General features: G+C 48.9%; 11 protein-coding genes across 13 annotated transcripts; 6 read left to right on the top strand and 5 right to left on the bottom strand.

Annotated features, from left to right (window-relative positions):
* Nucleotides 1-445: 445 nt before the first annotated feature.
* On the top strand, nt 446-2,578 carry TERG_02372 (uncharacterized protein; the record flags this gene model as incomplete). The annotated part of the gene is made up of 1 exon (XM_003237607.1): nt 446-2,578. The coding sequence occupies one exon, from the start codon at nt 446-448 to the stop codon at nt 2,576-2,578; it is 2,133 nt and encodes a 710-aa protein (XP_003237655.1).
* A 270-nt stretch (nt 2,579-2,848) lies between these two features.
* Nucleotides 2,849-4,011, bottom strand: TERG_02371 (uncharacterized protein; the record flags this gene model as incomplete). The annotated part of the gene is made up of 1 exon (XM_003237606.2): nt 2,849-4,011. The coding sequence occupies exon 1, from the start codon at nt 3,518-3,520 to the stop codon at nt 2,849-2,851; it is 672 nt and encodes a 223-aa protein (XP_003237654.1). The 5' UTR covers nt 3,521-4,011.
* A 1,912-nt stretch (nt 4,012-5,923) lies between these two features.
* Nucleotides 5,924-8,199, top strand: TERG_02369 (uncharacterized protein; the record flags this gene model as incomplete). 2 transcript variants are annotated; one of them, XM_003237604.1, is made up of 4 exons in its annotated part: nt 5,924-6,131; nt 6,190-6,892; nt 6,952-7,955; nt 8,012-8,199. In XM_003237604.1, 4 exons carry the CDS (start codon nt 5,924-5,926, stop codon nt 8,197-8,199), a joined length of 2,103 nt encoding a protein of 700 aa, XP_003237652.1. The 2 variants fall into 2 exon arrangements, with proteins under 2 accessions (XP_003237652.1, XP_047605643.1); XM_047749410.1 differs by lacking the exon at nt 8,012-8,199 and having other exon boundaries at nt 6,952-7,999.
* Nucleotides 8,200-8,597: 398 nt separating this feature from the next.
* Nucleotides 8,598-11,442, bottom strand: TERG_02368 (uncharacterized protein; the record flags this gene model as incomplete). 2 transcript variants are annotated; one of them, XM_047747904.1, is made up of 3 exons in its annotated part: nt 8,598-8,827; nt 8,900-10,205; nt 10,282-11,442. In XM_047747904.1, 3 exons carry the CDS (start codon nt 11,440-11,442, stop codon nt 8,598-8,600), a joined length of 2,697 nt encoding a protein of 898 aa, XP_047603873.1. The 2 variants fall into 2 exon arrangements, with proteins under 2 accessions (XP_047603873.1, XP_047605642.1); XM_047749409.1 differs by lacking the exon at nt 8,598-8,827 and having other exon boundaries at nt 8,865-10,205.
* A 1,826-nt stretch (nt 11,443-13,268) lies between these two features.
* Nucleotides 13,269-13,805, bottom strand: TERG_02367 (uncharacterized protein; the record flags this gene model as incomplete). The annotated part of the gene is made up of 1 exon (XM_003237602.2): nt 13,269-13,805. The coding sequence occupies one exon, from the start codon at nt 13,803-13,805 to the stop codon at nt 13,269-13,271; it is 537 nt and encodes a 178-aa protein (XP_003237650.2).
* Nucleotides 13,806-14,999: 1,194 nt separating this feature from the next.
* TERG_11839 (uncharacterized protein) lies at nt 15,000-16,356 on the bottom strand. Its single transcript, XM_047750889.1, has one exon. It carries the CDS (start codon nt 15,897-15,899, stop codon nt 15,465-15,467), a length of 435 nt encoding a protein of 144 aa, XP_047605641.1. The 5' UTR covers nt 15,900-16,356; the 3' UTR covers nt 15,000-15,464.
* Nucleotides 16,357-17,359: 1,003 nt separating this feature from the next.
* On the top strand, nt 17,360-18,159 carry TERG_02365 (uncharacterized protein; the record flags this gene model as incomplete). Its single annotated transcript, XM_003237600.1, has 2 exons — nt 17,360-17,439; nt 17,514-18,159. 2 exons carry the CDS (start codon nt 17,360-17,362, stop codon nt 18,157-18,159), a joined length of 726 nt encoding a protein of 241 aa, XP_003237648.1.
* Nucleotides 18,160-18,961: 802 nt separating this feature from the next.
* TERG_02364 (uncharacterized protein) lies at nt 18,962-19,633 on the top strand (the record flags this gene model as incomplete). Its single annotated transcript, XM_003237599.1, has 2 exons — nt 18,962-18,999; nt 19,072-19,633. 2 exons carry the CDS (start codon nt 18,962-18,964, stop codon nt 19,631-19,633), a joined length of 600 nt encoding a protein of 199 aa, XP_003237647.1.
* A 331-nt stretch (nt 19,634-19,964) lies between these two features.
* Nucleotides 19,965-21,627, bottom strand: TERG_02363 (uncharacterized protein; the record flags this gene model as incomplete). The annotated part of the gene is made up of 4 exons (XM_003237598.1): nt 19,965-20,101; nt 20,163-21,414; nt 21,464-21,547; nt 21,598-21,627. The coding sequence occupies 4 exons, from the start codon at nt 21,625-21,627 to the stop codon at nt 19,965-19,967; spliced, it is 1,503 nt and encodes a 500-aa protein (XP_003237646.1).
* A 1,414-nt stretch (nt 21,628-23,041) lies between these two features.
* Nucleotides 23,042-23,383, top strand: TERG_02362 (uncharacterized protein; the record flags this gene model as incomplete). The annotated part of the gene is made up of 1 exon (XM_003237597.1): nt 23,042-23,383. The coding sequence occupies one exon, from the start codon at nt 23,042-23,044 to the stop codon at nt 23,381-23,383; it is 342 nt and encodes a 113-aa protein (XP_003237645.1).
* Nucleotides 23,384-23,937: 554 nt separating this feature from the next.
* Nucleotides 23,938-26,088, top strand: TERG_02361 (uncharacterized protein; the record flags this gene model as incomplete). The annotated part of the gene is made up of 5 exons (XM_003237596.1): nt 23,938-23,976; nt 24,041-24,251; nt 24,330-24,531; nt 24,625-25,058; nt 25,130-26,088. The coding sequence occupies 5 exons, from the start codon at nt 23,938-23,940 to the stop codon at nt 26,086-26,088; spliced, it is 1,845 nt and encodes a 614-aa protein (XP_003237644.1).
* Nucleotides 26,089-26,172: the final 84 nt, after the last annotated feature.

Genomic DNA, 26,172 nt, shown 5'->3' with positions numbered 1-26,172 from the left:
CAAATCTTTCCGGTTTTTTTTTGCTGATGTTTCCCCCAAAGGCTAGGTTATCAAAAGATAGATGGATATGGTTTCTCCCCCTTCCTTTTTACAATTATTATGAAAACAGGTTGGATACCGCTACCCTTATATGCTAATCGAATAAGATACTGTTAATCCATGCAGTTGATGTGTTGTCAAGTCGGAGTGAAATTGACCGACCCCTGTGTGTTGGCATTTTGAGCAAACACCAATATCGGCATTCCGATATTGGTTTCTTCCATGTTCCAGAACAACTCTCACCTTGATATCAACGGAGGATGCCGTTTATTTTATCGCTCCTGATTCCTACTAGTGTCCTGCTAACTAGTAGGGGCTAAGCAGTCATCAACTACCCAACTCCTTTTCACCGAGATATCTACTCAACCAATTCCCCTTCACCCGTTACCATCATCAGACAACAACCATGGCACAGCTTGAAGTCCCTAAACAGCGCTCCTCTGGAAGTCCCAAGAAGAAGGCGGATTATAGCAAGGAATTTCCCTCTTTCTCGTCTTCTTTCTCATCCTCAACTTCCTCCTCCTCCCTCGATATACCTATCATCTTCAGCGTGTTTTATGGCAGGCCTCAGCGCGGCCTAACTTCTCACTCAACGTCTTCAACGCCTTCCCACCCGCTTAAACACGTCTCATTTGAGAGCAAAGTCAACGCTTCATTCATCGAACATGCTCGAAAGAAGACCGAAGAGCCACGAGGCCGAATATGGGAACGCCGCAAGCATCGACGGGACTGTGATTCAATCCAGTTTAAAGAGATAGCGACCCTAGCAAGTACACACCAGGACCAGATATTGGAGCTGTGGGGAAGCAAACACTGTGCAGTCTGCGACAATCAGCCAGCAACAGCTGTCCTTTATTTGCCTATCTGCTGTACTTATGATGGGTATTATACTCTCGCAGATGGGGACAGATTGTTTTGGCTGATGCTATCGATTGCAAAGCTCGTAGCAGATCTTGACTCGGATGTCAAAGTGCGTTCGGCCATCGGAAGCAACGTTCATATGCCATACATCAACGGACTGGCTGTGCCAGTATGCTCGGCGGAGGATACCTGTCGAAAGGAGGCCAACTTGGAGGTTGCGAGGTTTCTAAAGGCTTTTGGATTCGATGATACCCCAGCTCCGGAAGAAGCAAAAGCTGATGATAATGACTATGATAGTGAGGAAAGGGTAAGGGATGAGCAGAACCGCTCGGTTGGACCGCTCCTGCACCGTCGATCGACTTGTAGCTCCAAATTTGCCACGGACATGGCCATGTTCCGGGATGCAATCGAGGCAGATGAATGGGAAGACGACGACGTTACTGATAGCGGCGATGAGGCTGTTCAAAGCGAGCCACCTGTTCCTAGTATTCCAGGCCACAGTCCTACGAGAATGCATCTCCACGAGCGAGTTCCGTTACGATACACGGTGTTATGCGGCCAGCCGATACTGAACCGGAGTCCAGGCGCGACAGCGACTGAGGTCGATGCCGGCCGTCTAACATGTCTCGTTTTTACTTCTCGATGGGAAGCTGGGCTTCTAGAATCAGTTGCAAATGCCAGCCACGATCCAGAACCGTATCAAATGATAGCGTCTTTCCACGAACGATTCATCATGGCATCTGCTGAATTCCGTTGCTGCATTTGTCCGAAGCGTGTGCTAGCAACGACGTTGGTTCACTGTCCGATCTCCTTTAGGCGTGATGCCGAAAATTCTCCTTGTAACCAACCCCATCGACAGTCTATGATCAGGCTACTACAGTATACGAAAGGGAAGTGGAACTACCCCGAGACAAAGGCAGCGTTAGGATATGACGGCGTCTGGCATATTGATGACTTCGTTGTGCCTATATGCCATGGTGGTTCTGTATGCGAGGAAACTGCGAGGATTGCAGCGGCGCAGTTCATTGACGGTATACTCGCAACAGGTGATAAAAGATGTTATACTGGTTTGATGCCGGACACTGACCTCCTCGGGGCATTCTGGGTTGAAAATGGAGGCAAAATACCAAAGTTAGTAGTGGAGAGGATAGGACTGGGCCTGTTTACTGACTCAAGGAGTCGGAGGAGTCCTGGAGCAGAAGTAATATTAAAGAATAAACAGGCTATCGAGGCTATCAGGCGCTCTGTTAAGGCCAAACGAGAGAGCATCAGCTCACCGGAAGGGTCAGTGGCTTTCGTTCCTAATGACAATAATAATATAGGCAACGACAACTGCCCCCGACCTCCCGAAAAATCGAATGAAGAGCTTATCCAGGATGGAGGGAAGACCTACACGTATTCCCTGGAAGACGAAGATGCCATGTGTTTCGCTGAGGCAGAAGAAGGGGGTATACCGACTTGGGGTGGATACCCGCTGAGTGAGGAGTCAGCCAAGCTGGTGGACGCAGGCCTGCACGAGTCTGCGTTGATGAAGCCTATCATTACGATGGAGGTGCTCAAGACGTTGGAGACTACGAAGGAGTTTATTAAGGGGCGTTATAGTCTACAAGAAGGTGAGGACGAAGCTGATGATGAAGTTGAGGAAGTGGATTCAATGACAGACAAAATGAATTCTTGATGATAATACAGGGTCCCCTGTATTCAAACGCATACAATTGAGTTATAGCATATTCACCTCCATGATCATAAGCAAAGCGAATAGATATTTTTACCCATTTTTTCCTTCCCGCGTGCCTTTTTGAATATCCAACCAAGTAGCATACAAGCTATCACCGTAGTTATACAAGGGTTAAAACAGATTAAACCGACACTTAAATGCCAACGCCAGTCCATGACATACAATACACAGCAGAAGATAACAAGATGGCAGCGATACAAATTAACAACATTATTCCAAGGCCCTAAAAATATCGGAGAGGTCCTGCTTGCTAAAGGCCGAGTTTGGAAGAGTGAGGTCGAGAACAGGTGGGTGTTCGGATACGACCTTGATGGCCCGAGGGACCTCAGGCGAAGACGGAGGAGATGGGGTAGAAACTGCCAGAGCGGCTGATATTCGGCCAGCTGCTGCAGCTCGGGCAGAGGTAGCAGTCGCAGGTGGACGCGGAAGGAGAGGAAAAGGGAGGTTGGAGCCAGGAAGTGTTGGGTAAGACGGTCCTGGATCGGGACGTTGATGGGCCTCGATGATGACCCTGGCTACAGCCCGGTGGATGCCAGGGCGATATCCTGCGGGGCCCTTGTGCGGCAAAATAGGGCCGTCCGGTCCTTCGATGATCCTGAGCGGGTGTAAACTATCAACCGGAGGAGCAGGCTTCTTGAGAGAAGAGAGAGAATCATTCTCTTCTTCATCAGAGGCGGACTTCGTGGCCTTGTCGGGAGTAGGCTCCCCAGCTGCTTCCTCTCCAGGTGCCTCATCGTAGGTCCGCTCCTCGCAATTCTTCTTCTTCTTTTTCTTATTGAAGAGACGATTGGATAGTTTGCGGAATGGGGCACTCATGGACAAGTTGATACCCTCAAGAGCCTCAACATTGAAGATCTCGTCGACGTCACGGGTGCGCGTCATCTTGATATAGTTTAATCTTTGTATGTTTTCGATGTGATTGTTCTTTGAAAACTCTGCTCTTGATACCAGGTAGGTAGTCTAGGGTATATTTCTAGAGACGGAGTTTAGGTGGTATCAGTCGTACTTGGAACAAATAAGTGAGATGAAAGGGAATGAAGGATGTCAGGTTGAAAACTACAGGAGAAGAGGAATTTATAGATCTCTTCTCCTCCCTCATGATGGATGCTGTCATAACGAGCCATGAGATGGTGCCAGAGCCAGTAATCCAATGCTCCTAGGAAAAAGAGAGTCGATGACATCTTCAAGCGCTTATTTCCCGGGAGCGAAAAGAAAGGCGTTGGATTGAACCATGGTAGAGCATCGAGACATAATATGCAATGAGGCTCAACTTTGTAAGCTCTTTCCCTGCATATTGCATATCATCTAGCACTGGGTTTAACTTCCCCATGGCAGCGTTCGGATTTCTCCAGGAAGGAAGACCTGCCCGACACAATGTGTGCAAGAGCGTCCATATCGATTTCATCGGCCATTCGATGGCTTTTCCCGGTGTTTTTTTTTTTTTTTTTTTTTTTTTCAGCAGTGTGAAGTCGTGGACGTCATTTTAGGGTATAAGTTTTTAACCCTGGGCGGAACCATGGATTTCACACGTAGACTTTGGTACCGTCTCAGATAATCGAGTAGTTAACTGTATAAACAAACAACTTTCCATATAGATGATGTAGTTAGTGACGATTGTGACTATGCCGGCAGGATGTAAGGTTGCTGCGTAGCTAGAGAGATGGGAAAGAGATAAGGCAGATGAGGAGGGGAAGGATGAGGATATCGATTCCAAAATCTGCTTCCCATAGTTAGTTACCTCGTGCAAGCTTGTATGATATCATAGGCTGCCTCTTCTTCACCGTGCGCAGCACTAGCATCAAAACTGAAACAGCCTTCATGTTGATTGTGAATCTCTGTTATCGCGAGATGCCCGGTCAGTTTTTCCTTTTGGGAGCTGTATTCCCGTAACTTGGGGACAACGGGACTCCAGATAGCTAATTAGATGAACATAAACCGTCCAGCTGAGCAGGTGGAGGTGTACATCCCCCACAAATTGCTACATGCCCAGAAGCCTGAACACTCCACACTCGGAGGGCTAAATAATCAGACAACAAGAAGCGTTATCGTGAGTCTCGTAAAAACCAGGTTGATCGCAGCAGCCGCCACCAAACCTCGCAAACCTCACGGTCCCGGTGGCCGCCACGAACGCGGATCTCAGCTGCACCGCCGGCTCGGCTTCCTCTCAAACACGACCAACTCTAACTGGCGTCCAGCAGACGGAAGGAACAAGAACTAAGCTTGTCGATCGAAGCAACAGCCCTTCACTCCCTTTCGCAGCGTTAGCCAACGTCCCATGCGTTCCCTGGGGTCTCTAACGCCCTTGGCGACGACATAAAAAGCGCTGTTAAGGCTGCTCGAGCACTGCATGGTGACGTTATGATATCACCGGACAGGTCGCCATTGGGCAACGAGCAGCTGGTGGAGGGCAGCCATTCGGATTCCCATGTGCAGCGGCCGTCTCCAGCGTCGACTCTTTTGTCTTGATGTGGCCTCGAAGCGGAGCCGGGGAGCAGAGATAGCGAGGGCAAAGGAGAGACTTTCGCGGTGGCCACCAGCATCCACGCGTGCGTCCTTCTGCGCCAAGGGGCAGGGAGGGGATGTCCGATACGTCAACTCTCGATTCCCGGGCCACGAGCAGCGCAAGCCACCTGCGAGGAGCTGTAGCCGTAGTCGTAACCGCAATCCGAGCTGCTAGTTAGTTTGTCTCATGGGTTGTTGTCTGGTGGTTTACTCTTAGAAACTGAAGGTGAGGTTGGAAAAGCAGCGCGAGTGACTTCCGAGGTACTTCCGTTTTGGGCTAAGGCTGGCGGGAGCGGGAGGTACTGACTAAGTCGCGGGTCACATGGCCGGCGTTTTTTTTCTTTTGGGTCCAGCAGCCGCCAGCAACGGCGAAGCTACTGCAACGACGGACGGGAGACGGGACAGCAACATATAAAGGATGGCCTCGTCTGCTCCGACAGCGTCCCTTGCCTTCGTGCGTGCTACTAACAGCTGCAGACAGCGCGGGAGTCTCCGTCTGAGAGGTTTCTAGCGGCCGTTTTTGCTCTTTGCCTCCCTTGCTTGGATCCTACGCCTCCCTCCCCTCAAGACGAGCTTCGACCGCGCCAGACGAGAGCTGGTAGACCGGATCCGTGGACATATCACGGGGCTTGAAGGTCATTTCTACAGCACGGAGTATATATTATTGTCTACCAGTCGACGGTGCAGCAGACACGAAGAGCTGGTCCTCTCGTACTGTACACCATCTACACATATAACGGTTCTAGCTGATACGGGATAGACAGAGATAGCCGGAGAGCTCAGATGGCGGACGAGGTGCAAGCAGGGGCTTCTCCTGCTCAATCGGATCTCAGCAAGGAAGAGGAGGCGGCTCCAAAGGCTGGAGGCGTCAAGTGGACAAGGTATCTCGGCCTAAAGGGCAAGGATTCGCAGGCCCTGGAGGAGAGATGGGCTCACCGAGAGAAATGGTCGATGGGCATCCTCAGCGACAAGCAGACCGATGAAGTGCCAGGTACGTCTATTGTTTCTTTGTTCCTGATGCTGGTGGCAATTTTTGACACGCCAGACAGGAACCATCTTGCTGCTCGCTGCAAAGAGAAACGAGCCACTCGGCCTTCGAAATACACCGGCTCGGACCTCCGCTACATCACTTCCTTCACCATACCCTCCATCCAGAGGCTCCTCACGCGGCCCTGCACCGCCCAAGAAGCGGACTGCAGATGGAGCTATAGTCTTGGATCCTCAGCCGGAGGAGTCTATGAATGACCCTCTCAACTGGCCGGTGTGGCGGCGAGACCTTGCTATGCTCTGCCTGGGCTTCTACTGCATGCTTGGAGGCGGTATGACGCCTATACTGGCCGCTGCATACAACGAAGTCTCGGCAGAGTACAGCATAAGCTTTCATAAGGTCGCTTTAACCACCGGGCTCTACATGTTGGGTCTCGGTCTCGGCTCGGTCGTCATGTCGCCTACCGCCATTTTATACGGCAAACGCCCGGTTTACATTGCCGGAGCCACCATGTTTATCATTTCTGCAGTCTGGTGTGCTGTTTCTCCTTCATATGTCAGCCTTGTTATTGCCCGCATCTTCCAGGGTTTAGCCGTTAGCCCGGTCGAATGCCTCCCATCCGCCACCATTGCAGAGATCTATTTCTTACATGAACGTGCATACCGAGTCGGAGTATATACACTACTGCTTTTGGGAGGAAAGAATTTGATTCCTCTTGTCAGTGCTGCAATCACAAACAGCCTAGGATGGCGTTGGATTTTTTGGTATGTCTTGCTTTTCCCATTTCTCCTACGATCATGGACGCATAAACTAACGTCCATAGGATGGTTGCTATCACCACTGGATTCAGTGCAATCCTGGTGTTCCTCTTTGTCCCTGAGACCTTTTGGGACAGGACTCCACGTCCTCGTGCAAAGAGACCTCCTATGCGAAGAAGCATGTCTGACCTTGTACATACCCTCCGAGGTCGGTCTTCGCAACCTGTCACTCCTGGAATAGAGGAAGTAGACAGGCAGCTGGGCGCTGTTACACCACGGAAGCATAAAAACGCCCATGTTGGCTTCGCTGAAGATGAAAAGGCAGAGATTGAGAAAGATACCCCCGAAGTAATGGCCGAAAAGGATACCGCACAATCTTCCATTCCCGCCATAGTGATCGATCCCGAGGCCCAGCGGCCCATTCCAGCTTACAGAGACCAGGTAGATCCCACTGTCCAACTATCTCAACAGCAGATATACACCAGTAATCTACGTGCCAAACCACGGGTCAGCTTCATTCAGTCGCTGAAGCCATGGAATGGCAGAATCGCCAAAGATAATTGGTTCCGCGTCATGGCCCGCCCACTTATCCTCTTTGCGTATCCTGCTGTCCTCTGGTCGTCCATGGTCTATGCTCTCTCAGTCGGATGGCTCATCGTCCTTTCAGAGTCGGTGGCAGAGATCTACGCCAAGCGCAATACCTACAATTTCACCCCCTTGCAGGTCGGATTAGTATATATTTCCCCTTTTGTTGCCGGTATTCTAGGCACTATTGTGGCTGGAAGAGTATCAGATGTCGTTGTTCGATTCATGTCCCGTCGAAATGGAGGTGTTTACGAACCAGAATTCCGTCTCGTAATGGGCATTCCAAGTACACTTGCAACTACCATCGGCCTAATGGGCTTCGGATGGAGTGCCCAGGAGAAAGATAACTGGATTGTGCCCACTGTCTTCTTTGGTGTCTTGTCTTTTGGCTGCACTCTCGGTAGTACCACATCGATTACCTACTGCGTTGACAGCTACCGTCAGTATGCCGGGGAGGCCCTGGTGACGCTAAACTTCAGCAAGAGTAAGTCTTACTTCGCTTCATCATTTTTTGTCCAAAATTACTAATGGTTACTATAGACGTGCTTCATGGATTCGTTTTCTCTCTCTTTTTTGTCCAGTGGCTCCAAGCAGACGGAGCTAAAGATGTCTTCGTTGCATTGGGTGGCATACATCTTGCATTGATGCTTTTCACGATTCCCCTCTATATCTACGGCAAACGGGCCCGTATGTGGACCGTCAGAAAGCATTTGATGGAGAAATTTTAGACTCCGTTTCACCTGGTTATGTTCCTGAGCGTTGTTGTGGTTGGTGATATACATTTACGTTCTCATATTGACTCTTACGATACCTGCTTTTTATAGCGAGCGAGTTTGATGTTTCTGGTGGAGTATTATGTTTGAAGAGTTCACGATCCTTATCCTTTTTCGATGACGTTGGATACGCACATATTTGCAATCTATATCTGTGCTACTTTCTTGGTTTAACAGGCGTTAAATTTTTTCTTTGGCAACCCATCTATCAGAATGCTTACCTACCCCTACCTATTTTTATCTGGTTTTTCTTAATTCTATCAGATAGAAGAAATTATCAGATACGTCAAAGTAAAGGCGTAAATACCGAAATTACCACCGCTTGCTGGCCATATATCTAAAGATCACTCGCCCTAATACTTCTCAATCAACCAGTTTCGCCGTTTGGTCTCGCTCATACTCTGGAGCAACCTCTGCTCTCCCTGTCGAACAGCAATGTATCGTTTAACAAAGACTTTGCCTAATAGCTCTTGGAGCGCAGTATCAGCTTTCAAGGCCGCAATACTCTCATCTATGGAAGTGGGCATGATAGTAGTTATTCCCAACTCCTTGCGTTCCTCATCGTTCAAGCCTACGGGATCAACTACACGGTTACATACCGGATTAGCTATGTGTACTCGTTAATTGTATGAAAGGTGATCAGATACAAACATACCATTGCAAGCCTTGACTTTAAGCTCCATCCGGTCCTTCAAGCCCAGATATTCCGCACCAATAACTGCTGCCATAGCCAGGTACGGGTTGGACATACCGTCCATGGACTTGATTTCCCAGTGCCCATCGCTGATTTTTCGAATAGGAGTTTCGCGATTTTGGTCCCCCCATGCAACCCATATACCTCCGGCCCAGATACCAGGCAAGACACGCGCATAGCATGCATCTTGAGGGAAAGTGAACGCCAAAACTGATGGGAAGTGCTCCAACATTCCAGCTAGGAAGGAATTCTCATGATTTGTTGGTGAGACTGATATATGGGCATGCGATGCGGTCCCTGCATGGTTGGGAGATGGCCTAGGATACAGCGTTGCCCGAACGCCATGCCTTTCAGCAACAGTGACGATGACTTGTCGTGCTCTGATGAGGAGATCGACTGAAGCTAGAGGTCGAGATGGAGGAAGGACGAATTCAAATTGGCCTGGAGACGACTCTGCGTGGAACTGCTCGATTTCGATACCTAAAGACAGAAGCTCGGAGGCAATCTCTTCCACAAGAGGCAGTGCTGTTCTTGTGTCAGATGTCATGTTTGACCATGAATGATTAAGGACCCAGGGAGTGAAATAGTCTTCATCCTCGAGATAGTTGTAGCGATGGTCCCGTTTAGCATCAGACGGTTTCATGAACACTACTTCAACTTCAAAGCCGACAAGTAGAGAAATGCCAAACTCAGATTTGCACTTGTCAACCAAGTTTTGTAGGGTATACCTTGGACATCCTTCCAGGGGTTTGCCCTTTGAATTCTTCCAGAAGGTCATTACTGTAGCACTATTAGGGGAGCCAGATCTTTTAAGGTTGGGAGATAGAGTAGTAATGTCGGGCCGTAGGAGAAATTGGCCGGCCGTCAAGGCGCCTGGTTCGCCTAATGTGTCATTTTGCAGCAAATTCATAAGAGCCATTGTGATCCCGATAGATTTTCCCCGTATCATACGATAGAATTGGCCGGCAGGGAGCATTCGAACGCGCACAGTGGCTGTATAGTCAACAAATTGAAGCCAATAAAAGTCAATAGTATTGTAGACAGACATGAATCTTTGGGCCGTTTGCATGATGGTTTCTGATGGCCTTTGAGCAAACAGCTCGGGAAAAGACGACTCTGTAGCCCGCTGCAGGTCCATAATAGTTTCAAAGCTTACCGACTGGTCGAGATTATAGAGTTCGTTGGAATTATTGAACAGAATATCTGCAACTGAGGTCATAGCCTGGTCAATGTTAAAGTCTCCCTTGTATACATACTCGGTGAAAACCTAAAAGGATCATCTTTTAGCAGCGTTTTTCTGGTAGTAAGAGAAAAAGAAGAAAAATTGGATAGGAAACTCATACTAATTCCAACGCTTGTCTAAACTGAAGGTTAGCCAGCCAGAAGGTCTCTGGGTGAAAGTGGCCGTCAGTGCTCCAGAGAAGTTTAGACGTAGGTACCAGTTCCAAAGCTTGACGAACGACTGAGATCTGGCCATCCCTGCTGATCATGGGGAATACTTCTCCGAGGTCCAAGTAGACGTTTTTATAAGAGCTAGCCAAGTATCCTGCCTGGCGTGTAAAGGGATATGATGAGTGAAGTAGAACAAAGTTGACGGTCTCAAACTGCTCAATGACGGATTGAAGAAGAGCGGGATCAGACTGATTAAGTTCTATGTCGGAATCTCCTAGACCTGTATGAAACTGGATTGGTTTGCTTTTCCCTGTGGTAAGGTGATATTGATGGATTATAGTCAGGACTGTCACGACCAAGTAGTCATTCAAAGGCTTGCTATCGATTCGGCTGCTGCCATCTGTCGACATTGACTGGAAGTGGGAGCTGAAACTTTTCAATAAATCCTTGGTTGCGGGCTTCTTCACAGCTAGCCCGGATCTATAGCAGATGATTGACTTGAATCCGGCAATGTCCAGATCCTCCAGGTACCCTTTAATCCGGCTCTTGAAGGCCACTTCAAAGATGCTGAGAAGTTGGGAGGAAGGGTACTTTCCAAAGATAAGACCACCCTCGTCTTCAGTTTCAGGGGTATCGAACAAGAGCTCATCCCCGGAGGTCTTTTGCAGCAAAATCTTCAAGATCGAGGCAGCCAGGCTTTCAATACGGACAATCCTCTTCGTAGATCCGGGAGTGAACCGGTCATGCCACTCAAAGGACTCCGAGTGGTCTATGTTCAAGCCATCGTCAATGAGGAGCATATGGGTTCCATGCAGACACTTCTTCACCAGCTGCTCGTAATTAGCCGCAATCGCCGCCTCTCTGGCAGCTTTGACGGCATTCAGCTCAGCCGGACAGCCATACAGGTCTGCCAGCTGGCTGATGGCCCTGAAATGGGGGAGGGACTTGCATCCATCCTTCAGCAGGGAGTCACCCTGGGCCTCGGAGACGATGCTCTCCAGCGGGTATCTGCCATAGTCTGCCGCATACTCGGCGCTCAGGATGTTGTGAGCATGGTTGTCGATGAGCGGGTGCGTCTGGATAAGCCGCCTCAGGGCCTGAACGTCTGCCATCGGGTCTCGTCTGGCCTGATGTTGGTGGTTGTCAAATGCTCGAAATCGTGGCTTGAGGTTGCAAGGTAGAAGGAAAACAGCGAGTCGGACGCTGGTTGGCTCAAAAAAGGTGCATGCAACCTCACAACCTCAACGACGTCTAAAAGGCCAGTTAACTAGTAGTTAATCAACCCAACGTCGACCAGCAACAGATATATCGACGGCCGCTCGGTGTCAACACCAGCGATGCTCGATACGATGGCTACCTGCAGAGACAGGATGGTGACATATGTTGTGTTCCCAACTCGTTCTCGTTTCCGTGTTGTGCTGGCGCTGACTCTCGCTTTTAGGGCACTTTCGTTTCGATCAGGGATACCCTTGCGAGCCGGCGTTGTCGCGGACTCGCATATAGCAGACTAGTTCGCTGTGCGACGGCGGGAGCATAACGCTATCTCTCGATCCATCTGGTTGGACACTTGCCAATCCGTCTTGTTTCGACGGCTCCAGAGCTTCCGGAAGGCTATTATCGTTTGCTTGGTTCATGATGAGCGGTGTCAGTTAGTTGGCAGCAACGACGAACGATAACTACCCACTGCATCGCACCCAAGGGCCAACGAGAGCCGGCCAGCATGGAGAGCTAGTCACGGCCAACGCAGCAGGGCCATCAATATGCATCAACGCTGCCTCAACTCCAGACGATCACGCTGAGGCAGATACAAAGTGCGGATAGCAGCATGGGCCAGTCAAACTACTTCCTGCATCCATCCTGCATCCATGGTGCAAGCGAGGGCTTCACTGCTCATGCTGCTGCGCCCTTTGGGGAAATGAAAGAATAAAATCTGGGCTTTACCATGTCGAACACTGCATGTAGGCTCCAACTGACACGTAGACCGTGTCTCATGGCCTGTATGTAGCGCTTCTCTTGCACACCCCCATACATCCCTTGCCATTCGTCCCCCTCCTTCTCTCAACATACACTGCCATTAAAGTCGTGGTAGTGGTGGTGGTACTGTGGGGATGATAATACCCGGAATGGAGTGGAATCCCCATCTGGCCGAGTTCTCGATCGTGGGGTGGATTCTTCCCGTCGGACTGCGACGGACCTTGGGGAGGGGGGGAACAATGGCATATCTTTACTGGCTGGCTCGTTGCAGCATCGAATCGCCGTCTGGTCAGGGATGTAGTTACGGGACACTCAGCCAGGCGGGTTATTTCGAGCCCACCAGACGTTTCTGTGGTCAGAAAACACGCGCCAGATATCTGATCTAGTCATGCTATTGCTGTGCGAACCTTGCTTCTATTGGGCCAATTCTTCCGTTGATCGAAGTGAAAAAAAAAAAGGGACTATCTCTAATCTAATGGTGACCAGGGAGATCCTTATCCGTGGCATTAGGGTACCAAATTCCTGGTTGGCGTGAGCCAGCATTTGCCAATCGGACACAGCAGGCTGCATGTCACTCAATCCAAGAGCTTGTGAGCGGTGAAAATGGTGAGACGACCCTAGGCGAGGCTGGTTGAGAAGAGAATAATGTATTTCTTAGGATGCTACGGTGTGGGAGTGGACATTCGTACCGTCATCTCTCGGGCGTCGACAAGTCTCTATTGGAGCCATCGGGATGTACGCGCAGGACGCAAGGGAATACATACACCGTCGACTAAGCGTTAAAAATATCATAAATTAAATTAGATAAGTTTGAAATGAGCGAGTTGTTCTTTTTGTTTTTTGTTTTTTCTTTTTGGCTCTCCAGGCACCAAGAATAAGGAAAAAGTAAAGGGGTAAAGACAGTGTCCACACGACGGGGTAACAAAAACAGTTAGAAAAAAAAAATGCCAAAAGATGCAGAGACTCAGCCCAAAGATGATCTGCCCGGTATGCCGTAAAGAATGGAAAAGTTCGTCTGGTTGCTTGGATGGTTTGGATAGATTTGGTCATAGGTGAGATGGTGGTGATAGTCATAGGGAAGATGGCTGCCAGGCCTGAATATCTCCTCTCCGTAGCGTTCCATGTACGCTTCAGCAAGCAGTTCCATGGTCTGACAATCTGGAATCATATCAAAGGTATTCAAATTCAGAGTGCGGATGAACTCCCTTTCCAGCTGCTTGCCGTCTCTCTCACGAATCCACTTCATCATCGCGAGAGCATCTCCAACGTCTGGCTCCTTTTTATCGAGTTTCCCAGAGGCGTATATACGTCTGATCTTACGTTCGAGAGCCCACTCCATTGGTGCACCGTAGATGATAATATTCTCACCGCGGAACAGGACGATACCTTGCTTCTTTGCGCATTCCAAAAGCCGGGTGCGGCAGCTCTTGGTCACGAAGAGGCCCATGTCTTCGTTCAGCCATTCTTCATCGTAGCCTAGTTCGTGGGTGATTGTAGCCATGGAGGCGTAAAGGGGGGTCTTGATATCTTCATCTTTAGACCATTCAGGGTCGAGGAGAAAGTCGAGCTCGAAGGCAGTATCACGACACTTGAGATATTTGAGACAGAGGAATTCGCCTGAGCAGAGTAGTTGAATTGGAGCGAAGGCGGTTATGAAGGCATCTTTGCTCAGTTCTTTGTCCAGAGCTTCAAGGGCTAAAAGAAGTGTTAAAATAAAGAATGACCACGGTATACACTCTGTAGCTTATACAGGATATACATTGATAAAGAATTTAAAGGATTTAAAACAAGAGAGGCGAACCTGTTTCGAACCCCTGGAGATCTATCTCAGTTCTATCTTTCTCCTCCACATAACGTCTAGTCTCAGACAACATGCCGCGAGCAGAAAGTACTTCAATTCTCAACACGGGGTCAAAACTTGTCAAGATGGACTAAAATGGGTGTTGTATGGCGCGGATGGCGTAGGCATGCTAGATGGAGCAGAGGGGAGGGCGAAAGGAAAGGAGAACAGGGCGAGAGCCGCAGGGAGTAATGGCCTGGCCGACGCGGATGAGGTAGAGATAAAGTAGCGACGGGAGGGAGGGAGATATAGAAGTCAGGGCGAGACGGAACCAGGCCCCCCGGACAGCAGTTGGCCGCAGATTGGCAGGTTCGATTTTTAATGGAGCGTGCTATTGTATTGCTGTTATTGTTATTTTATGGCGATAAACCCGTTTCCCGCCATAAATCCAGCATGGAACTTAGCCCGAGGCGGTCGAGATGCAGCAGGCTAACGCACCAGGAGACGGAAGAGAGGAGGGGGCCAGACAAGGAGTGCCCTCCGGTGATTCCCATCCTCAGCAGCCAGTCATCTGCCGGGCGATTTGATGTCTGCAGCCGCGAGACACAAGACGAAGACGGGCACCCTGCAGCCAGCCATACAGGAAAGAGAGCGGCAGACGGCACGCCTGACAGGGAGCTGCATCTTTCCTGTACATTATGTACGAATGTCTCGAAGTATGCGTCTGTACGAGCATTGTATTCATGTACCAGCCAGGCCCTAGTCGATTTCGAGCGAGACGAGACGAGACCCAGGGAAAAGAAAAGAAAAGATTAAAAAAAGAAAAAAAAAAAACCTCTGTTGGGAAAAAATGGGCCTGGGAGAGACGAGAGAGAGAGCCAGAGCCAGAGGAGACCCCGAGAGAGGAGCCATCGGATGGGCCTGGGGGATCCACCGTCCGCCCGTCGAGCTCCTCGAAGCCAGCTAGAGTCGAACGGAGTTTTCTTGTAGCTAACTAGCTCGACGTATTATTGCATCATGCTGGGTCTGCCATCAGTCAATTCTAGGCGTGGACAGTTTAAAAGAAGAGATAGATCCTGTCGATTTCTTGTCGGGCAGAGAATTCTTCTCATGTTTCCTCAGGCCCCCTTCCCTTCCCCCCCCTTTTTTTTTTTTGCACACGGCCGGATGTCTGCCCCCTTTGATGCGGTCACAAAGGATATGTATGTGCGAACCATGGCATATTCGGCACATGCGGGCGAGTACGCAACGATGACGAGGGAAACTGCATATCAAACGGAATCCTTTAATCGCTCGTCGTTTGATTCATGGATAATGGCTCGTTTTCTGGCATGCCATCTTCGCAATTCTACCCGCCAGCCCGCCATGCACCTATCCGGGTCACATAGGCCAAAACTCCGGCGAGCAAATGTTCCACACGTAACCTATACGGCGTATGGGCTGTTTTCGACAAGCTCCCTCCCAATTTGGTATGTACCGTAAGCTTTGGCATTCATGCTGGATGTGTATCAAGCGTACCAAGCAAGGCTCCAGAAGAGGGGAATCGAATCCCTGGATTCGAGCTGGAATCTCACACCTTGTTGATTGGCCCGCCGGGGTAAAGTTGATAGACAATACCGAGGGAAATTTGAGAGCAATCTTCCGCTCTGCCTGTGTTTGTTCTCCATGTGACTGGGCACCCTGTCTCGCATTGATGGTGCATCCCGTATCTTGCGTTCTGACCCCCCCCCCGGACACACGGTCCGCTGGTAGGTAGCCCATTCCCCCTGTAGCCAGCCAACATCGCCTTTTTTGCGATGGCCCTTTATTCGACATGGTAATTAGCTTTTGGGGAGATCGGGAAGAGGAGTTCTCCTGGTCCCTTTGGATCCACGGTTCCGTTGTACCTTATGCTTATCCTCCAGCCAGCTAGGGGAGGCTCCGAAGGTTTTGGGCCATGACAGGCGGGATCGCGGCAAGTAAACCATGGATGGGTGACAGCACAGATCATGCATGCTGTGACCTTTTTCTTCTTCAAGAAACTGGTTGCATACCTGCTCCGTATGCCTCTGGGCTGCCCTCAATCAAGGCGAGTTTCGCCCCAGGGAGTGACCAGACCCCCACGTCAATATTTGTACGGAGTAGGTGGGAGAGCAGTCTGAATCCTGAGGATCCTCAACCAGCTCTCCCCTCCCTTTCGCTTTCATCCTTCCGTCCTGGGGTCTCCCCTTGATATGCGTATATACTTGTTGTATACGTAGTCTCGCCGGTGAGGCGGCCGAACACCCGCATGACTGACTGTCGGGGCTCCTTCATGCTGGATGCCTGCGGTTTTGGAAACACGCTTGGTGGTGCGATACGGCGCTGTATACGACGTATACACCGCCAGTGCATCACCCGCTGTTTGATATTTATTTATATGTATAAATAAACACGAGAAAACGGCTTGCATCGAGTTCTCCACCGCGTCTCCACGGACTACTGCAGCCTTAATTAAGTCTCTGTCGCCGGCCTCTTGCTTTTGAAAAGAGGAGCTGGGGTGCATATTCCAGGCTCCAGCTTGAGCGCGAGCTTCAGATCCATGCAGTAGTTATCCACCAGCTGGCGAACAGACCTCTGATGGGTATAATCTCCTGTCTAGAACGTGTTCGGCGGGTGGTATCAACCTGGAGGATCTTCTCTGGCCTGAGATGGGTGGATGTTGCTGGGAGTTGTTGCTGGACTTTCACTGCCAGAGACGCCTATAGACAGATGAAAAGCGTGTATAACCCCATTCAAGCTCGATGGATACCTGAATGCCAACCTAGAAGGATGTCAATATATTTTCTTCTATGTTGATGATGGAATGATACCTGATAGCTCGTTGAGCGCGTAGGATAGGGAGAGGCTTGAATGTTGGCTGATATCGAAGCCGGTCAACAGCAAAGTCTCCCTAACTACCAAAGCCAGCCTCCTTATACCAAAACATATCCCCTAGAATGCCCTATCTATGTCTTGATACTACGCTGAAAAGCTCTCTAGATGCTCCTCTCACTTTATGTTGGCGGAAGTTCCCGTCACACAGTCAACTACAATTTGGTAGTATAAATATGCTGGTTCTTCACCTTCAACTTCTTCTCAGCTACAACCTACAGCCAGCCCCCTACAGGCTTCGACAGAAAAGACGCCTCTTACCTACAAAATAAGGAATACAACAGGTGATTAAATACTATCTTCTTTCCCCAAGCAGGTAGCTCTGTTGTCTTTTTAGCATGCTGATAGTTGAAAAATAACATCTGCCAGAAGTGCCTGGAAACATGGCTCAACTCGAGGAAGAGTTAAAGGAGGATGCCTGGATAGAGGTTGAAACTGAGCCCGAGCCAGCAGTAACTTGCTTGTAAGTGGTTGGATGTCAGCATGTCAGACACTGTCCTGCTCTGTTACAAGTTAGAGCTCTAACCTTCTTGACAGAGAAAGCCCCTATGCTTCGAAGCCTGCCATGTTCCGCACCTCGGATGGCACAATCTTCTCAGTGCCAGAGGGCTTCGCCTCCAAGCTGCCGGCACTGGCTGAGCTCCGCAAAGAAAATCAAGACGGAGTCACCAACTTGTCATTTGACAAAGAGATAGCTCACGTATTCTTCCACTGCCTCTGCACTGGGACCTACGATGTAGGTTTCAGTGAACATTCTCCTTGGATTGGTCCTGGATACCTTAAGGCACTCTTGGAATTGAAATACAGCCTTCGTGTCCATGATGTTGCGAAAGAGTATGGGTTCAGTGCCCTAAAATCTAGTGCTGAGACTCATATGGAGAAAAACTACAAGTGGCTTCCACTTGCCGTCTTTATGGATCATATCCGAGAGAACTTGGCTTATTTCAAAGACGATATGAACTGGCTTCACGGGCAGGTCCAAATCGCCCTTGAAGCCGCATTTGCAGTCAACTCTTTCTTCTATGAAAGCTCCGCCTTTCTTGGAAACATTGGACACTCTCCGGAATTTGACAGGCTTTTGGCCCAGGTTATGGGGAAAATGTATAGATCCATGCATACTGACGGTACTGAAGAAGTTGCATGGACACTGAGCAAGGAAAGCCGGGGCTGGGACTTCCAGTAAATTTATTGAAAAGGATAAAACTCGACGGAGGATAGTTCCTCAGAGCATGGAGCTCTCTATTTCATTTGTCATTTATTTTCCGCCTGTAACGCTTCATTAGCAATGTGCTTTTCTAGCTAGCATTGTTCTCCCTCAGGCGAGAATGTACCACTGGTTACCTTTTATCGAAGAGTGAGCAAATAGCCGTAATCAATCTGATCAAACAATATTTGGCAACTATCAAATATTGAACTTCATTCATTATCCATTAACCTATGCTGAGGTTAATTCCCCGGTAAATAATGCATAAATCTTTTGCTAAACCAATAATCCTAAAGATTAAACAAACCAGAGAAGATGGTTACTAGTTAACAAAGAAAGGGGACCAATATTCAAATATAATCGAGGAGTAGATCAATGTTAGGTACAAAGGAGAGATGCCCTTGATAGTACCAACACAAATAATGAAGCGTCTTCGAGATATCGATCATCTTTCTTTCATACCAAACATTCTCCCTGTTTTCTGGAAATATCATTCTACTTTAGGCATGATATTTCCCCCCTGCTGGCTGTTACTTCCCACCAGTTGAGCTTCTATGTTGTCTTGCCTGTGAGGCTCATTCCAGATTTCTCTCCGCCTGGGCTTTCTGGACAACTATAAGAAGCCATGAATTCCTTGTCCTCATTCTTCAATATTCAAAATTCCTTTTCTCTTCTATCATACAAGAGAGCTGGTCACCAACATCGAAACGCAGTGTTTTCCAGAGAGTGCCTACATCAAAAAAGCACACCCACCCCAAGAGACATACCAAGTGAGACCAGCATGTCAGAGCCACCTTCAGACCCTAGAGAGGACGAATCGTAAGAATGCCGTTTTCATATACTTATCTGACACATTTAGAGATTGAAAATGGGTACTAATTTTTTTCCCAGGCCCTACACTTCTCCTTTATGCACCATCTTCTTTGGAGACAGCAAGACAGGATATCCAATCCACAACCGCCTCGTAGACGGCTATCCACCATTGGCGAAGTTGTTTCGCGGGAGTCAAGGGAGAATCTGGCTGAATGACGTACACGAATCCGTTGCACATACGTTTATATCGTATCTGTATACCAAAGAGTTCAGCTACGAAGCTTCAGGAGACAACATTATAGACTTCCAATTCGCCCTCCGCCTCATATATGCGGCAGGCACCTACGGCTTGTCGGAACTGAGTGAGAAAGCACACGAATTACGGGAAGAAGCAATGGATTCGGGGAAAAACCCAGAAATACTCAACGTTGCAAAGGCGATGCATATGTATTTCAGGGGATCAGGATGGTATCCTGATATGATAAAGTCTGCGATCGAGGCGGGTTTGAAATATGGGCACCCAACGTGTTTGGATCCGATCATTGACGCTCTGGGAGAAAATAGAGAGTTCGAGAAGGTGGTAATGAATGTTATGGCGGAGATTCTGATGGAAAAGCTCTGTCTGAAGCCGAAAGAGTGAGCGTAAAGGTGTGGCTCGACATGAACGGAAGTTAGCAGCTCATACTAGGAGCTTGTTTTCGGTGCTTGGGCAGAGGAAATGAGAGTGTCAGCGTTTGTCGTCATCACTGCTAGGGGACTCAATCTGAATGGCGGGTAATGCTAAAAATTGATTCTAAACAAAGTTCCTAGCCATTGGGAATATCAATTAAGTAAATATATCAATGCTAAAAACCGATCCCTTCGTCTACCAAATAATGCTTGCTGCATGGTAGCCGGGGGCTGGACAATTGAACAAGCCGGTAGACACATGAAGTTGTCAACTCAGGGGTATAATGGATAAGCCGGTGAGTTCAGTACTGGCCATCAATAGTGAGAGTTCCTGTCTTTGTGATCATGAACTCGGCGACAGCAACATCTTTTCCGCTCTCTTTGCCGTACCCGGACTCCTTTATACCACCAAAAGGAGACTCGGCGGCTGATGAGTTACCTGTATCATGGTGAAATTAGAAATCATTCAGCGTGAAGATAGTTGAATAGGGGTTGCTTACCCGTGTTGAGTCCAATCATACCAGCCTCCAGGTTCTCCAGCATTCTCCAAACCCGGTCAACATTCTTGGTGAAGGCATAGCTAGCCAGGCCCATGCTTGTATCATTGGCACACTTGACAGCTTCCTCTTCGGTATCAAACTTGTACAGCGCTGCAATGGGAGCAAACGTTTCTTCTCGCGAGATGAGCATCTCTGGCTTCATGCCGGTGATGATAGTTGGCTCAAAAAAGTAACCCTCACAGCCAGTCATCGGCTTACCACCCAATATGATGTTGCCTCCCAGCTTCCTAGCATCCTCCACCTGGCTCAATGCCTTATCAAGGCCTCGCGGCGTAGTCACTGGGCCCATCGTGGTTCCGTCCTTTGCCCCATGGCCAACGACCAGCGCCGAGGTTCGTTCTTTGAACATCTGAGCAAACTTATCGTATACTCCACTCTGAACATAGACCCTGTTGGCTGTGATACATGCTTGCCCGGCATGACGCCATTTCAGCGCCATTAGCTGGGTAAGCGCCTGGTCGAGGTCGGCGTCGTCAAAAACAATAAAAGGACAGTTCCCTCCCAGCTCAAGGGTGACTTTCTTCAGCCCCTGTGCACAATGAGCGGCAACCAGCTTCCCCACGCGTGTAGAGCCGGTGAATGTGACCTTTTTAACATGGGGATCCTTGCAGAGTGCCTCACTGAGCGAAGGGGTATTGTCAAGGTCAGTGGTCAGCACATTAAAGATACCTGGCTGGTAGCCTGCCCTCTTAGCGAGCAGTGCCAGCACCAGTGTGGTAATTGGTGTCTCTGGGCTGGGCTTCGCAATCATGGTGCATCCGGCAGCAAAGGCAGCTCCGGCTTTTCGAAGAATCATAGCAATAGGGAAGTTCCACGGCACCAACGCTGCCACCACGCCAATAGGCTGCTTGATTGTAAAGACTCTTCGATTTGGCGCAGCAGGAACAGCAACAGTGCCGTGTATTCTCTCTGCCTCTCCGGCAAACCACCATGTAAAGCCGAGGGCATAGTCAATCTCGCCCAGCGACTCGGCGATTGGCTTTCCAGTTTCATGAGTCAGAATCCTTGCCAGATCAGATCGAGCTTCGCGAATGAGCCCGTCCCATTTCATGAGCAGCTGAGCTCGGGTGCGAGGGTTCACTTTTCTAAACTTTTCAAAGGCAGCCTGGGCAGCCTCTACAGCTCCAGGGACATCCTTTGCAGTGTTTGTAGGGCAGCTGGCCCAGGCCTTGCCAGTGCCGGGGTCTACAGCCTGTTAGAAGACTTACATGATGCTTATATTGATGGCATCGCTTACCGACGACTTCAAATCGACCTCCATCGCTAGCAGTAACCCATTCATTATTCACGAAGGAATCAAAATGGAGGAGACTGGGGTCATCCAACTAAGCGATATTAGCATGCAGTAACTGGCAAACATATTAAGATCGCTTACTTTGAAGGGAAGCTGATAATCTTTCGTCATCATGAGGCCGTGTTGTCCTTTCTATCAGATAAAAAAACAGCTGTCTGTCTTTCTGGTCATCCCTGGCGTTGTAGTGAATCTGATAGATCCGACTTTGTATACACTTTCGTTGCTTCCCCGCAGCTTTTTAGCCGAAGAAATTCACCGAGATCCGGCATTCCCCCGTAAAGTCCGGAGCATCACAGCAGAACTTCGGCTTAGATTTCTTGTTAATAAAGGAGTACCGACTTGATGCTGACATTCTGCTGACGATGTTTTGTGCTGGCAGTGTAGACAATCCTATAGCAATGATAATAATAGCCCGCCAGAGCCCGGGGGGGGGGGGGGGGGCGCTGACCAGCCGAGATCACACCCCATAGAGCACAGGGGCCGGGTTTAAGTATCAAGCTGATCCCTGAAGTCATGGCTGGTCCAGCGAATAATTTTCCGCGAGCTCTGCGTGGTTGGCTATCATTAATATACGGCCTGCTTACCCCCTTCCCCTTGGAAATGCGCCGGACGGTCCGTTCAGGGGTAACCGAGACACAACTACTAGTAGGCGTGAGATGTCCAGCTTGTTACTCGGCGGGACTCAGTCTCCTTGCCCTGATCCTGATCTGTTCCATGGACTCAGGCAAGCAGTTAAACTACCACAGGCTGGTCAATAATTTGGACGCTGTAACAATTAGAAAGCCAGATCCAAAGTTGATCTATCGGTCTTGCATCTGAATCTGCGGTATCCATCCGCCACTTGCCTGAGATCTGGCAACTTTTTACTTCGATGCGAGCGTTCCGCAAATCTGGTCTCAAACGGGCTGCTGTCCTACCTTGCCGGCGTCTTGGGCCAATAATGCTGGCTGCCCTGCCTCCATCCCACCAGTTAGTTATTGGTGGACGAAGACATCCCATCCACAGAATATGTATAACATGCACGCTTTGGACGGGGTTGTAGACCACAAAAATAGGGAGACACGCTGTATCCCCAGGGGAGCACTTAGAACATGCCTATAAGGGGCAATGCAGACCAATGTCGATATATAAGCATGGGCATATCGCGTCAATGGATCTTGGGAGAGCACCCACGAGTATAACCATCCTCTCCGCACCGAGGAAGGCGACGTTCGAGCCTCTTATTCAGTTGGTTCTTAAGTTTGCAGAGCGAATTGATCTTCGAATATTCTGCTGCAGTCGATCGCCCGGCTCAGATAGTGTGCATTGGTGGCTTGGATGCATCCAAACTATTGATCAGTTGCAAACCAGACATCAAGCATTGCCAGATCTTGTAATCCGTATGTTCAGTATCTTATATCTGCCTGGTTCTGCACGTCTCTCTTCATCGTGCTTTTTTCATCTCCTTGGCTGTGAATATGAATATCGATATCTCGTCGGATTCACCAACTCACTGGTCTCCCCTGACAGCCCGTCCCACGCTGCAATGCAAAATCCATCCACCCCTACAAGCATCCTACCGATTCCAACTCCTGCCGGTGAAGACTATGATGTCACAATAGACGAGGAGAGCGCCAACAGACGAAAAGTTCTCGTCACCGTCCTTGGTCCGTTCTTCGGCATCTGTGTCCTGATCATCGCTGTGTCTCTGGCCATCCGCTACTGGAAAGAAAAACGCAAGCAAAACAACGTGAAATCGGCCACCGAGATGGTCCGGTGTTCAGACGGTGCAAGCTCTGTGCCGTATTCGCCTATTTTCAGCAAATATTCAAGGGACATAGAGGCGTCTCCTTGGAAGCTCAAACCGGCACGGAACGAGCTTACTTAACCGATCGAATAGCAATCTTCTTCTTTTTGCTAGCTGTGACTGTTTGACTGGAACAAAAAATGCACTGGGATAGGCGCTGGGATTGGAACTGGACTAGGGGCTGGCATTGATTGTAGCTGCGGTTCAGCTGGGGGAATTTGCATCGGATTTGAATGGGTTATTTATGCCTGGAGTTCCTGGGATAGCGTCACGATAGTTAAGGGATTTCATGGCCTTTTTCCTATTTACTGTTGATCATCTGTTATTTTGTCTTCTTTTTGACAGCTTCATCTTACGACTTCGCAATGTAGCTTCAATATCAGCCGTGCTGTCTTGTTTTCCTCAGGGGGTTTGATCCCGTCTGCGGCTGAAACTGGCGGAATAGGAGAAACAATCATCCTCGGAACTTCTTTGACTCCCGTCAGCTTCAACTTCCAACGACGATGAAGAAATCAGAAAAGAAAGATAGTGATGTTGGTCTATTCTTCTATTGCCTAAAGAGCTATTACTGTATAGTTGTCTGAAGTATTGGTAGGCACCGTCTCAGCGTGAGCTCTATCAAACCAACCACCAAGATGGCCGACATCCTTACTTTCTACCACTTCAACGACGTCGTGAGTTGGTTCTACCATGTAGGACCAGGGCTTGCGTGCTAGGGTTTGCTAATAAAGTGAACAGTATCACATCTCAGACGTGGATCTTATATCCAAATTCGCCCATGTTTTTGCTCGGGCCAGGCAGGACAGTGAAAGTCCAGATATCCAGCCCCTGACCATCTTCAGCGGAGACGTCTTTTCGCCTTCTACTGAATCGTCAGTGCTAAAGGGCGAGCATATGGTCCCTGTTCTCAATCACCTGGATATTGATCTTGCGTGCTACGGGAATCATGGTACGATCAGATGATTTTCTCTACCATGCATGCATGCGTTTTGAAGATATTCAATATGAGTATTAATTCAACCTCCAGACTTCGACTTTGGTGAAAGCCGACTTATAGAATTGTCTGGAAAGACGAATTTTCCCTGGATACTATCAAATGTAGTACATGCAACACCCCATAAGAACCCGGATTCCCACGTGAGAGATGGAAGCCTGCTTGCTCTTGCACAGGAGTATGTTATCAAGACAATGGGCCAGTATAAGATCGGATTTATTGGCCTGGCTGGGACGTAAGTTCTTATGCCTATATGGCAACATTTCTTACAAGTCCCTAGGCCAAATCCAATTGGATGACGGTGTTGATGGCTGATATTCTGCATCAGAGACTGGCCATCAAACTGCCAACATCTACCACCAGCCAGCTTCCGTTCCCCAGCCGAAGTGGCCCATAAACTAGCCGTACATCTACGTACCGTGGAAGGATGCGATTTTGTCATTGCGGTTACACATATGCGCCTTGCCGAAGACCTTTCCGTGTCAAACGCTACTTTGGATGGGGATGGGCGTGTTGACTTACTCCTGGGAGGACATGACCACGATGTTGTTTGTCGGATTCTGGGTGACACCGATCATAATCCAGGGACCATACTCCAAGGAATAACAGATAGTGCTGCTAGAATCGGGAACGGGGAAATAGTGCACGTTGAAGGTAACGTAAGAGTCATCAAGAGTGGAACAGACTGGAGATCCTACTCTGTCGTACAGCTCAAGGTTCGGAAAGAAAGGGACGGTAAAGCACAGCTTAACAATATTGAAGGTACACAATAATTTATTCCTTTTGCATTCATGTCACGGTTTGAAACGTACATACTAACCCCCCAAATATAGTCACTCAATATCTGGATCTCACTCGGATGCAAACTTACCAGAAAATACCGAAATGCTCAAAGACGTTATCAATTCTTGGATCTGTTCAAAACCAAATAATGGATGCTGTTCGACATCCGCTGTTTCACACTCGTGTGCCGCTCGATGGCCGCTCGGCTGTTATTCGCAGCCAGGAAACTAATCTAGGGAACATGCTGGCCGATGCAGTCCGAGCATTCTACGATACTGATATTGCATTCATTAACAGTGGAGGAGTGAGATGCGACAGGATAATTGCAGAGACCAATGGGAATAACGCATTGAAAGTCAAAGATATCATAGGTGAGAACTGCATCAGCTTTATCATAAGTATAACCAAGGCTCATAAGTTCCAATGCACAGACATCATGCCATTCGACAACGCATTTGTTGTCAAAAGAGTCGGTGGAGCGACTTTGCTATCGGCCTTGGAAAATTCCGTCGGTGATTCTCACACGGATGGACGTTTTCTACAGGTTTCTGGCATACGATTCAAGGCTAGTTGGCAGAGGCCAGAAGGAAGTCGTGTTCTTGAAGCATTCTTCGAACCAAAGGCCGGTGAGCTGGAGGAGATTAAGCCGGGACGGAGTTATACTATTGCCATGGTTTCATTCATAGCCACTGGCTTCGACGGATATGATTGCTTCAAGGCGGAGGAGATACTGGTCGATGCAGAGAGTGCAATGACAGATACTAGCCTGATGCTGCAGATTTTCAGGCATTCCCGGAAATGTAGCAGTATACAGAGCCGTCAAATTAACAATGCTGATGGGAAAGTGGAAGATAATGCTGAAGGAGATGATAAGATTGAAATGGGGGTGCAACGTGCCATGGAGGCGATTATCACAGGTTATGATGATGCTGATGGCCTGCCAATTGTAAGTCCAGTTATCGACAATCGGCTTATCTTCGTCTCGACGAGCTGTACCGATCTATCATAGAACACGCTTCTCTCAACTTCCAAGCCCGCTTGAAGCGCTCGGAACAAAAAATAACACCGGCCGAACACAGCAGAGTTGCCGAAC

The sequence above is a fragment of the Trichophyton rubrum genome (genome assembly GCF_000151425.1).
Source record: "Trichophyton rubrum CBS 118892 genomic scaffold supercont2.2, whole genome shotgun sequence".
In the NCBI taxonomy this organism is placed as follows: Eukaryota; Fungi; Ascomycota; class Eurotiomycetes; order Onygenales; family Arthrodermataceae; genus Trichophyton; species Trichophyton rubrum.
Note: the sequence above shows the minus strand (reverse complement) of the source record. Positions and strands in the feature narration are given on the sequence as shown.